We start from the raw sequence: 13,772 nt of genomic DNA, 5'->3' as shown, positions 1-13,772 counted from the left end.
GTGAAACACAGACTTGGTGAATAACGGAAGACAAAATGAGGAGGAAAGGCCTTTAGCAGGAAAGGACGGTGCAAAATTTGAGTTCAATTCTTTGAGTAGTGGACAATCACTGTTTCTGGTCAGATGAATGAAACAATGCCTTTAAAAGTTTACTTATGGTATCATATAAGAACGGGAGAAAGTCTTAGTACTAAAAACTGGTAACAACACTGCTGCATTAAATTAGACATACAGGCAGAAGAAAGTGGATGCGGGATGAAAGTAATGAAAATGATATATGTTTCCCTTCAAAATAATCAATTATGTTTGGAGGGATAAAAGAAGTCACTAATGACAAAAGTGTATTTCAAGACCTCAATGAATATGAGAGAGAACACTGCTATGAATAACAGAGAAATAAAAGGAATTTAATAAATCTTTAATTTTGTACTTGCAGCTCGTATACAGCAATGTAAGGTAAGTTTAGACAAAGTTATACAAATCAAGAATATGGCCAGAGCTTCAAATGCAACTTTGGAAAACATGAGCACAAAGATAAAGGCCCAAGCTCTCAGAATGAATGAGCTGCCAAGGGAAATAGGGCCAAGACAATTAAACAGAAGTCTTAGGATTTCAAGGATGAAATCACATATAAAACATCTGCTTTAATTCAGGTGGTAGTGGTTCCTGCTTGTATCAGCATGAATTTATTCACAAATATAAGATCTAAAAGATCTATAAGATCTTTTCTTACATGTCAAGGAGGACAAATATCTGTCAATCAAATGAAGCTATCCCAAAGTGTCCCTAGACAGGGCCTATTATCTGGCACACTAAGAACTGTAAAGAGATTCAGTGGGGAAGATTCCTCTTAGCATATTATGATTGCTGTTGAGTCACCTATGGTGCAAGGTTTTCTGAGATTATTTGTAATATATGTGTTTGTCCACTGATTTACTTATCCTTTTGTTACCAATGTCAGAAATATGTAAGTTTCATTTATATGCACGTTCCCCATGCACTGGAAATCCTAAAGTACAAAGAGCCACATTCCTATTTTGGGGTGGAGAGTTTCTAGGTTTCAAATGGCAGTGCATATTGATTCAACATAAACTATTCACAGAGTCAGGAGTGATGCTCTATCCAGATCCTTCTTATGATGAAATACTGCTATTTGCCAAATTTAAAAATAAGATGGAAGGTAACTTGAATAATAAATAATAGTCTGAATGTTAATTTGAACAAAATGATGAAAAATTCTTTCAATTAATCCAGCACTATTTTAGTCAATCTTTCCTGGAATAAGAAATTGGAATTACATATTTCAATTAAATTATAACTATATATAAGAAATTATAAAAAAGGTAACTGAATGCAAATAGATGTTCATTTATTTTTTATAATTATCCTTTGCTTTGGACATAAGTCTTATCAAGGATTAAATGATTTGAATTTTAACATCATTTATGAATTAGTGCATTTGATTTCATGAACATTAAATCAGTTCAGCTACCTTACTCCTAGAATGAACAATTGTGGGATGTATGTTACTCTATGGAACTATTTCTTTATTTTGTGAACTATTTTGCCTATAAAATGGGATTCCCTGTTTCTACTTAATTTTATTTTCAGAGCATATTATAGAAAATTTTGTCTTTGTTTTGTATTTGATGCAGAGTATAGCAAATTTCACAAAAACTTCTTTTAATAAACTTGGGTTCACTTAAAAATAATTTTATATTAGTAGAGGATGCAAAAAAATAGATTTAATTCATACTCACTGTGGTAATGTTGCTGGCAGGGAACGTCTAATAATTGAGTGAACTTGTCTGTAAACATCCAGTTTAGACATGCATCGGCAGGAAGTGTGATTGGCAAAACTGATTGTTACTGGTTTGGGGCCTTGAGAGAGAGGCACTGTAATTTCAAACAACTACAAAGAAGGGACAAAAAGAAGAAAAAATTATATAGATTGCTATAAAGCACTTTTATGGTAAATGTTGGTGTCCAAAAAAAGAGTGAGATTAGTTCTTTATGATTAGGTGGTACTGCATAGCATGCAGGACACCACTACTGCTTTTTATGATTACAAAGTACAAATTGTTTTGCTCCTAAAAAGTATCTTTTATCAGAATAATAAGTAGTTTATAGGTTTATCTCATGTTACTACTAGTTATAAAGCATATTAGAATTATGATAACCAATTAATTATTATAAAGCAGAGATGTGACAGACCAATGAATATGTTCAAGGAAAAAAATTATTCCAGAATCCAAGATTATTCAATATCCAAGTTCAAAATATTCTAGGGATTTAAAAAAAAAATGGCACAAATCAACTTTAGTAAATATCTTTGTGATTTAAGAGCAAAGTTATTGGCCACACTACCTAGAAATGCCTGGCTAAGTCCTATTTTATGTAAACTGAACACACAGACATAAACTACATAGATGTAAAATTAATTTTCATTCCATATTAAATTTCTCCCTCCAAGTAGATTTACGTGTCTCAGATCTCTTATTGAATTTATTATGTTTAAAAGAAAAACAAGCACATTTATTATTAAATAAAGCTGTGTTTCTGAAATCTTGACAAAGGTCTTATGAAAATCAGCTTACAATAAGGTAGGGAATTTATATGATTCCAGATTAGAGTCTTAAAGTTCAGTCTTATCTATAGGAACATCACTTGTTCTCCAAAGAAGAAAGAATTCTAACAACAAAAACACCCAAAAGTTTTTAAGTGAACACACTAATTATTAAGTAAAACTAGTGGACTTAAATTTCTAAGATTCTGAAATTCCAAATAATTATCAGTAAAAAATGGTAAAAGAGAAATCATGTCCATAAATGCTTGAGGAGATCAATTTGTAGTAATGTAAGGATAGGTAAGCCAGGTATTATTTGGTGATTCAATGGCAGTCTGAGCAGTGCTAAACAGAGGATATATACTGAAGGGGTCTTGAAACTTGGCTCCTTGCTATAATTTCATACTATCAGTTGAGGATCATTGAAAATACTGAAGGGACATAACTGGTTGTCAATTTTGTCCACACCAGTAGGGAGACTTTTTAAAAGAATATGACATAAGGAAAGACTGTCATTTGCTACAACATGGATGGAATGGAGATCATGTTAAGGGAAATAAGCTAAGCAGAAGGACAAGTACCAAATGATTCCACATATCTGTGGAATATAAAATAGCTGAGCTCATTGATTACCAGAGACTGGGGAAGAGAGGGGAGAGGAGGAATAGGGAAAAGCCCATCAATGGGATTAAGTTACAGTTAGGTAGGAGCAACAAGTCATGGCGTGACATGGTATAGTGAAGTGACTATAGATAGTGGCAGTGTATTGTTTATCTCAAAAAGCTAGAAAGGGAGTTTTGAATGTTTTTGCCATAAAGAAATGATATATGAGGAAATAGATAGTTTAACATGATTACGCAATGTGCACTTGTATTAAAACATAACATGGTACAGCATTCATATGTGTAACTTTTGTTTTTACATACCATTTTTTAAAAAAAGTATAATAAGGGGCTGAGGTTGTGGCTCAGTGGTAGGCGCTTGCCTAGCATGTGTGAAGCACTGGGTGTGATCTCCAGCACTACATAAAAAATATACTAAATAAAGGTGTTGTGTACATTTATAACTAAAAAAAGTTTTAAAAATAAGTATAATAAGTGGAAATACCTAAATCTTTAAAAGCACCACATTTTATTCATTTGAATTGTATTCATTACATATTCATTAAAAAAAATCAATGACTTTATAAGCATAAGGACAACAGGTTTCAGGAGAAATTGGCACAGGGTTATACACAGGCAGGGTACTTTTATTAGCTCCCACACATATAAATTTTTGAATTTGGAAAAGTAATTCAACTTTTTTTCTGCTGTATTTTCCCTTAATAATCAGTAAACCAAGGATAACAATCCTGATGCATTACTTCATGGGATTATTATAAATATTGTATAACCTAATGTATATGAATGCAATGTGTACATTGTTTGCTATAAAGATGAGAGTTGTCATTATTAACACAAATTCTCAAGATACTATGCATTTTCCAGAATACTGTCTATAATACACAGATAGTCTCAATGTATGACTGTAATCTATGCCAGAATTATGATTTTGATCAGTTTGTTCTAAAATAACATTTGTTCATGTGGTTTGGATGAAACCTTTTATTGGTGAAATGATGCAATGGCAGAAATCTTTTGCACTAAAAATAACTATTTTATGAGAAGGAACTCTGGAGGAATTATATAAACTGCAATTTTTCTATGTCTTAGGACATCTATAGAACCTACATTAAGAACTAGTACTATAGTAGATATATAAAGCAACTTATAAGAAATTTCTAATATACTTATAAACTTTTATTTATTCTTTTTTTTTTTTTTTTTTTTGCAGGGCTAGGAATTTACCTCAGGGCCTTGCACATGCTAGGCAAGCATTCTAACACCAAGCCACATTCCAAGCCCTTAACTTTTGTATTCACATAATTTATGATTTGCGTTATTTATGCCTTGAAATAGTGTAAATGGCAGGAAGGTGTGCAGGTCGGCAAATAAAACCCCAAGGATTTGTCTACTAGGCAGTTAGATATATGTGTCTAGAGCTATAGGAGGCATGTAAGTGTCATAAACATTGTTAACTGAAGTCTTGGACATTGGTGAAACTACTTAGTGAATCTTTGGAATGAAAAGTGTCTAAGAATAGAAACCTGGGGCAGAGGAGCATTTAAAGGTTGAGAAGAGGCAATGAACTGGTAAATATGTATGGGAGAGAACATGGAAGAGCAGGGTGGGTGCTGTTAAAGATACGGAAGGCAAAAAAGAGAGAGGAGGGCTTCAAAAAGGTGTCACAGGGTCAGCTGCCTCTGGGAAACCAAATATATAAAAAGCTGAATGGAGACAGGTCCCAGAAGTGGCCCTGAGGGTTGTGGCTGAGCCAAGAGTGCAGGAGAGGAGTGGCAGTGGGAAAGGAGGGATGAGGAGGGAGGCCCCATATGATGGGACGGAAAGGGCTTAGATGGCTCAGACAATGAGGAACGGTTTTGCTTACAAGAATTCTTGCAATCACTGCAAGATCTGGCATTGTCTCCTGTGACAGAAGACCATGCAGGGCCTGAGAGTGAAGGATAAGGCATCATTTGAGATAACAGTGACTGCAGAAGAGTTGATGTTTTCCTATCCCTAACCCTGACAGCATTACTTCTGCTCCCAGGGATATCTCCCATTCTCAGTTCTACCCTGGCCTGTTTTCCAAAGAGGAAAGAGGTCACGATGAGTAGTATCAGTGATCATGGGTAAACATCATCCATTATAGTGTGGATAACGTCTACAATCGGGATCTTCCCACAAGTATCAAGTATGTATGTAGGAACAAGAGCTTTGAAGAATGTTCTAGTGAGATGGAAAACAGTTAGCTATATATCAAGAAAACATATTCCTGGAAACATAAGGCCGTCCTTCGCTTTTAAAGGTTGGAAGAGATTATATTGGTGAATTCACTGAATAAAAGGATACAGAGAGAGATAAAGAGGAATTAAAAAGAAATCACTGTTCAGAGGTTAAGTTGAAGGGATTTTATAAGCTTAAAACTATAATACAGTTTGAGAGAAAAATTTACTTGCAGGCTAATTAAAATTAGGGAAAACGGTCTTAATTACTGATGTCTAACCTCTTATTTGGCTCTACACAGACAATTGTCCAACTCAGTTAATTTCATCCAAAGGAATAAATAGGCTGCCAAATTAAAATAACAGTCTTTTTTTTGTGTGTGTGTGTTGAAACATCCTCTATCCTCAAGTTCTGACCTGAGTTTTTCAAGCTATCTTTTCAATTCTCAGTTTAATTATGTCAGTGTGGAAAAAAACTAAGGGTCCAGAGAAAGATGCCTTTGACAAATATGAAAAGTGGAAATATTCCTGATAATTGAGTTTTGTTCATCTATTTACTTCAAAAGATTGTAAAAACACGAACTTAGAGTACAACATATGTGTGTGCACTAAGACATAACGGTGCCTATGCTAGTTGCTGGATAGTCAAGGAGTCACTTAATTTTCCAATTTTTGTTCTTCCCTGGTCTCATTTGTATAATTGACTGACTTGTTTTTTTTTTCACCACTGAATTTTTTTTTGTAAATAAAATTACTACTCTTTTCAATAAGCATAATAAATTCCATTTTGTTGTTGAAAGACCAATTTGTTGAATTTTGTATAGCTATAATTAAATACTAATGTTACTGAGAAAGTGTCCAGAGGTATTTTTTCCTAATCAGATAACATAAGATTAGGAAATATAAACTTTTTTAGAAGCCATAAAATAATTAATAATTAGGAGTGTCCCCCTTTTCAAATAACTGTCAACTTCTCTACTTGGTTATTCTCTACTCCAGAAGAAGAACTAAGAACATGGTTTCAAGAAACAGATGACTTTAGTTATGAGTCCTGGATCAGAAATTTTTCTAACTTCTCTAAGCTTCTGTCTAAAATTGGCATAATCATGGTGGTGACTTCAAAGTGGTAATGTTGGGATCCCTCCTCTTCTACCTCTTCTTCCTCCTCTTTATCACAGGATCATCATCACAGGCCAAGATTAAGTTGAATCTTTGTTAAAGGAATTCTGAGGTTTTAAATTTGTTTAAAATCTTTCCTGTGTAGTTTTTCAGTGATTATTTACAGAATACTTAGAAGTACCAAGCTCCTTGCCAGAATCTGAATAATATTTATCAAGGACTCTTGTCCTTATGCAGCTCATAGTTTACAAGAATGACAATGACAGCTAGGGTGAATTAGATATGCATGCACACACTCTTGCAAGCACACATACACACAGATAGATATGATGTTAGAACTTTTAAAATACCACATAGTTTAAAATAAGTGCTGTTTATTAGGCAAGAACCTGCAATTTAACTTCCATATGAAATGTATTCTTGCCATTATATGAAAATCTGAACCAAAACCATAACTAATTTTCTCTCAAAAGAGTTAAGATCTATTCAAATACATTGGTATTCAAAATAATAAGGAGATTATTTTATATTTTAATAAAATATGAATAATTATGTTATTGTCAGACTGTCTTTTGCTTTAATGTGTGCACAATAGTATTTTCTATTGTACACTTAAGTTTATAGAGTACATAAATTATATTTTATTTTCAGCATTAACTTATAATCTCATATGTTTATTCAGTAAATACTGATGTTGTAATTGACTTGATAAATCAATTATAATATGATATTTTGAAATATTTTCCTAAAATGGTTTTTTACTATAAAGTGAGTAGTTCTTAACCAATACATGATATTCACTTAGGATTTAAGTAATAAAAATATAATTTATTATGGAGACTAATTACATATTTTTCTATTCTAAGAGTATATGTTTATTCAAATAGTTTTTGCTTTGGGAGCAGATCAAAAAGATTTATATAAAGAGGGTATTTTCAGTTGGGTACACTGGCATATGACTCAGGAGGGTGAGGCAGGAGGATTAGAAATTTAAAGCCAGCCTCAGCAATTTATGGAGGCCCTAGGTAACTTAGTGAGATTCTGTCTCAAAAGAAAAAAAAGGCTGGGGATGAAGGTCAGTGGTTAAGTGCCCCTGGGTTCAATTCCTGGTACCAGGAAAAAAAAAAAAAAAAGCACTTTCAATGAGGCTGGAAATTGAAAAAAGTCAGATTGTTTTCTCTGTAAAACTATTATAAAGAAGAGGAAATGGAAAGTGTTTCCAACAGTAGTTTCCCAGTTGTTACCCACTGGCACTCTTTAATACGAATATTTAATAGTCAGTTCTCATCAACAAAAATGGACTTTAAATAAAATCGTGTTATAAAACAATAGGTTGTTTACCCCAGCATAGCAATAGCTATAAAACAACAATTCCTGTTTCTACTTATTTTATAGGCTATTCAAGAAAAAGGTGTGCAACTCACTGAGAATATTCTAGGAAACAGTGTAACTACTAAATTCAAATGTTTGTGTGGAGACAAATATGACCACCAAATTCCTGCCTTTAAAACATCTTTATACCTAAAATACAATCAGTTTATCTTCTATAATATTTAATTTTAACTTAAATCATCATAAATTAATTTAAAATCAATTTAAATATTCGATCCAATTTCCTAGATATGAAAGAGTGAAAAATATAAAATAAAAATAAATATCCCAACTTTGAGTTCATTAGATATAAAAATATATAGCCCTTTGAGGGTGTGATCAGTAATTCCATAATTTGATGAAAAGATTATAAAATATTTAAAGAAATAATCCCTAAAAAATGGAAAAGGTAAAACCTGAGGGTTCATGTAGTATTTCAACTGGACAGCACATGGACAGCCATCAGGGGCCTATGGAACTCAGACTGGGCCTGGAAATGAAAAATTTTGCCATTTTTTTTTTTGGTTTTATCTCCTACAAATACAACTTTTCATAAGAAAATGCACTTACTACATGTGTTTATGGAAGAGGTCAAGAAGACAGCAATTTCAAAGTCACTCATGTATTAGTTGTGGGAGACTTTGAAGCAGTTGTTATCGATTACTTCACTTAGGAATGCTTAGTGCATATGGTTTTACTTTTCAAATAATGGCTGGCTTCCTCACACAGTATGATAACCTGCCCTTCACTGAGCCCCATAAAAACATTTTTATGAAGCTTCTATTAAAAAACAACAACTTGAGTTTATCATTACTTAAAGTACAGTGTCCTTAAAATTTATTTGATTCCAATCGATGACTGTTGGTTAAAAAAATGTGTCTGGGACTTCTAACAACAACAAAAAAAATAAATAAAACAACTTTTTTTCATTGACTTCAGAAAATTTAATAGTAGGAAAATTCTTTTATAAATTTGAAGAAAATCCTCACATACTCTCATTTAAACTACAATATAATAATTTGAAAAAAAAACTTAAGCATGAGCTTTTTTGAGTTGCTGAATTAGTAAAAATGGAAACATCAATGAACATTGCCTTTGGGAGTTTCCTACCTTGCTTTATAAATCTCCTTGAATGCAGTTCCATAAACCTTTGTATTTCTCTTTTACAACACTTAGACTACTTTTAATTATTTTATTAATGTTTATTTTCTTGGATAATTTGCAAACTCCATTTACCTACTGCAAAACATAGTATGAAACACTACTTAATCAAATTCAAGTTATAATTTTTCTTTTATTATTAACAAACACATCTGAGTTGATTGAAGAGAGGAGCATGATATCACAAAATTCAAAGGAAGAAATGACTGATAAATATTGGCTCTCCCTTGGCATTACCTTTTGCTGTTCTGAGGTATGACTTCTCTGTTAACAAGCACACAAGGGCTTCGAATAACCTTTATCAATATGATGCTTCCTTCTAAATCGAAACTGAGAGACCCATTCACTTAGCCAAATTCTATAATTATGTGATCAACATTCTTCTGGGATCTATACCTAAATAGATTCCAATTCTCAAAATCAGCATATTCAAAACCCAACTTTTGATGTTGAATTAGTTGCCTTTCACTCAAGCATTAATTCTAAATTCTCCAAATCTTCACTATGTACCAATGATTGCTGTTGCTCACAATAATAACCAAACATAGTGTTTTCTTTGATGTGATTTAGAATCTAGGGAATAAAACTATCTGACAGATGAGGTAATGATGCTAAAATGTGAGCAATAAAGGGTAATATATGAGCATGAATGATGACTTGGAGGTGACGTTTATATCTAGGTCTAAGGATGAGGAGAAATTAACAGGATAAAGGAAGATATGGGGATCATTTCCACAAAGCAAAGCTTTGTAAGAATGTGGAAGTGAGAGGTGCTGACATAACATAAGAGCTAAGAATTTGGGAACTGATGAAAAGTAGCTTTTAAAGAGAAGAGCAGTAACAAATGAGGCTGGAATTTAGGGAGCAGCTAGATCATGAACCACCCAATAAATATAATGTAAAGGAATTTTATTTTACAGAGGGTGCCATTCAAAATGTTTAGCACCTAGTGTGTTTGCACCAATCAGAACAATCAGATTTCCTGAGCAATCCAATTAGCAAACACTAGCTAATCAATACACTGGCTGTGTGCTAGCTCAGTTTCAAGCAAGCAATGCTATGGAAAGTTTTAGAAAATGAAATCACTATTAAAATATGGCTAACAGATTGGATTGGAATAGAATGACATTAGGGACCAGTTATCAGACTGGTCCAGGTCTAGGTGAGGGATTAACATTAACGTGGCCTATGTCACAGTGGGATCAGCAGAATGAAGACACGAGATGCATCCTAGAGATGTTTGGAAGGCTTTTTAAAAGAAGATCAAGTTGGTTTAACTAAATGGATGAATGACAATGTCATTTTCAGACAGAGACTCTGGAAAAAATGAGATTCATTTACTTGTTTGCTTGTTTGAGGAGAAGGGGCTTGGATGTAACTCCGGTGTGAGACAGATTAGTGTCAAAACTGTTTAGGCAAAAGCCAAATCACAAATTCAAGTAGGTAGTATGGTTATCTGGAGAGCAGTCTACTAAATAATACTTGGGAGTCTTCAAAATGAGTAGATGAAGACGTATAATGTGAGTGTGCAGAATTGGATGAGAGGTGTCCTGAGAAAAATGTTAATTTCCACCCCTAGTACCTTCAATCTCCAAGTCCACAAATGTAACGGAACTCGAAAATGCCTCTGATGCTTCTTCCAACTGATGAAATAACATCCTCTCTGTTCCCCTTACTTCTGTTTCTCCTCTTCCAAATCTGTCCTCAAAGCTGTTCCCAGCTTGATAGTATAACAAATCTGAATAGTCAGTTTCTACAAAACATCTTATCTTAGCCTTGGATAGCTGGCTTGTTTCTTCCTCTCCAGTGTCATCTAATGTACAGAGCCCTTGACCTCACTTTTTGTGCTTCCAATACTATGAGCTTCTTTAATTGTTGGGAACCAATACGCATTCTCTGTCCCAGGGTCTTTGCATACACCTTTAAGTTAATTTTAAATACTAATTTACAACTACATGGAAAAATGCAGTCAAAGGAACTGAGGCAGTAATTTTAACTTTCAGTCCCATTAATATTATATTAAAATAAGAGTAGGTTTAGCTAGCTATGATCAACTAAGATGTACATGAAATTAAAATGTGACTTGCTGTCATTCCACATCATACAAGCAAATTTAACATCACATTTTTCAAAAATTCCATTTTTCATTTTAACCATCAAAACATAGTTTTGAATGTAGTCAGAATACTATATTCAATGATAGTCCACTTATCATAAGAATGGAAAAGTCTTTAAAGCAACTACAGTTTTGTCTTTCTGGGATATGCTTGCATTAGGCCAGCCCACAGTACTGCCTCTGTGCAGGCAGTCAGCACCCACATGACTTCAACCAACACTTTAACATCATATTGGATGGACTTTATGGATTATTCAAAATATTTGAGATTTAGTGTCAGAATTATTTTCCTTGCTTTTGAAAGGAACACAATAATTTTTTAAATGTAATGGCTTATTTCAACACTATGCCACTGTTTCACAGAACACATGGATATAAGTATACATTTTGGATAGGTAATTTATGTTATATACAACCAGAAGATATAACCATTTAAAAGAATTTTAGTTTTAAATGAAAATGCTTATTCTTGAAGGTCAACACATGCACACACACATATCCATATATTGTACACACATGCATAAATTTATACATATATATAGTACATACACACACACACACACACACACACACACACACATATATATATATATATATATATATATATATATATATTGCCCACACGAATCCACACACATACACACACATATATAGTGCACACATATATATCCACACACATATACACATACTGTGTACACACACACACACACACACTGCTATTTATCATTTTCTTCACTAGGTTTTGATTCCACTATATATGAACAAAGTTCATACAACATCAATTACTTTCTTCATGATACTGTTTTATCCCAAAACAAAATATTAGACCTTTACTTCATTCCCCTAAGAAATATTAAAAACTCTGACTTGAACAAAACTACTTCAGTGGGACCAGAAGTTTTAGTCCCACGTTCCCAGAGTCAAAGGCTCTTCCTGAGAGGGCTCTCAGAGCTGAAATAGGAAATACCTACCGTCTTGCTGAGGTAGCCTGTGCTGGTGTTCATGCACTGTAGCCCCTCACTGTTGCAGCAGCCCCCACATCTGTAGACGGACACACATGGAGGTTTAAAGAAGGTGTTTGTTGCTGCTCCAAACTCCTTCCCCACATCTATACACACCTCACGTGGCATGCATTGAGTCTTTCTCCACTCATTATCAATACCTGTCGAGTCACAGGGAAGTCTGTAAGTTACACAGAAGCCACCAAGGGGGAAAAAGCCCACAGCAGTTGGAAGCTATTCACATTTGATTTCAGATTTTATGCTTTAAGTACAATATATAAATTTAGGGAAATAGCTGCCATGATCCTAAATTGCCCTGTAAATAGGAATATGATCTAGCTCATACCAGCTAAGGATATTTTCCTAAAAAAAACCTCATTTCTAAAGCCATGTAACAAGCAAAGTTAGGACTGCACTTTTTAAAAAACATTAAATCACTATTCCACAGCAGTTATGTTTGATTTTTCTTATTTAAGAGAATGGGAATTTAATATATGGATGCTTATATGATTGCAGAAACAGAGACATGTTCATTTGCTGTTATATACTGCTTTTGTGGTCTTGAAGCAGATGTAAATGATATGATTTTATTTTCTTTTTAAAAGGAAATGTAAAAGGAAATGTAAATGAGAAGTTGGCTATGGTTTTGGATTCAACTCAAAAATCATTTTCAGGCAGGCTACCTGACAATTTGGGGTAAAATCATGGCAATAGCTATGTGAAATTCAAGGTTAATTTCCACCCATCAGTCTTTGTATCTAAACTAACTTTATTTTTTTTCCCAGGAAAATCAAATTTCCTATTACTTTCTTGCTTTTTCTTGGAATTTTTACCATTTTTTTTAGTGGCTTCCTATAACACTGTTGACTCTTTTACTGTACTACAAATGATGTATTTCCTAAGTGATCTAGTTTATTTCTCCCATATTTTCCCTAAAATAAAATTTTGGGAAAAAACAACTATAAAAAGACATAGACTATAGGTTATTCAACCATGAAGTCATTTTTGTTTGTTTTTGCTCTCAAAATACTTTGTAATATCAAACCTTTCAAGTAATGTCTAACAACTAAAGGGAGCTATTTTTTAAAATTAGCTCATCAATTGATAACATGCTCTTTTATGCAATATTGCAGTGTTTTGTGAGATGTATGCTAGATATCCCATCAGCTTCACAAAATCCAGCTCTGACCCAGCCATCTATCTACAAAGTGGGAGACAACAAGTAGCATTTGAAAAGGTGATCTGGGTTTGTTTTCAGAGAAATTAAGCATTTCTAAGTTCAAATAAGAAAGAAAACTTAGGTAGAGTTATTTTGTAAGATATAATATACTTTAAATGATTAAACTTGCCTAGTGTGTAAACTGTATCTAAATGTTTTAAAATTTATATTTTATTTTTTGGTACCAGGGATTGAACTCAGGGGCACTTGGCACTGAGCTGCAGGCCCAGCCCTATTTTGTATTTTAATTAGAGACAGGGTCTCACTGAGTTGCTTAATACCTCACTGTTGCAGAAGCTGGCTCTGAACTCACAATCTCCTGCCTCAGCCTCCCAAGCTACTGGGACTACACCACATCCAGCAGTTTTTATAATTTGACAATGGGATATTACCCC

General features: G+C 33.5%; 1 protein-coding gene across 1 annotated transcript in view; it reads right to left on the bottom strand.

Annotated features, from left to right (window-relative positions):
• The window catches only part of VEGFC (vascular endothelial growth factor C), a 117,566-nt gene that overhangs the window by 19,839 nt on the left and 83,955 nt on the right, over positions 1 to 13,772 (bottom strand). The window contains exons 3-4 of the mRNA XM_081269502.1: positions 12,129 to 12,319; positions 1,761 to 1,912 (exon numbers count right to left, since the gene is read on the bottom strand). Of these exons, the coding sequence (XP_081125628.1) occupies positions 1,761 to 1,912; positions 12,129 to 12,319 (343 nt within the window). The remainder of the gene's footprint in view (positions 1 to 1,760; positions 1,913 to 12,128; positions 12,320 to 13,772) is intronic.

The sequence above is a fragment of the Spermophilus citellus genome (assembly GCF_964194105.1).
Source record: "Spermophilus citellus genome assembly, chromosome: 16".
Taxonomy (NCBI): Eukaryota; Metazoa; Chordata; class Mammalia; order Rodentia; family Sciuridae; genus Spermophilus; species Spermophilus citellus.
Note: the sequence above shows the minus strand (reverse complement) of the source record. Positions and strands in the feature narration are given on the sequence as shown.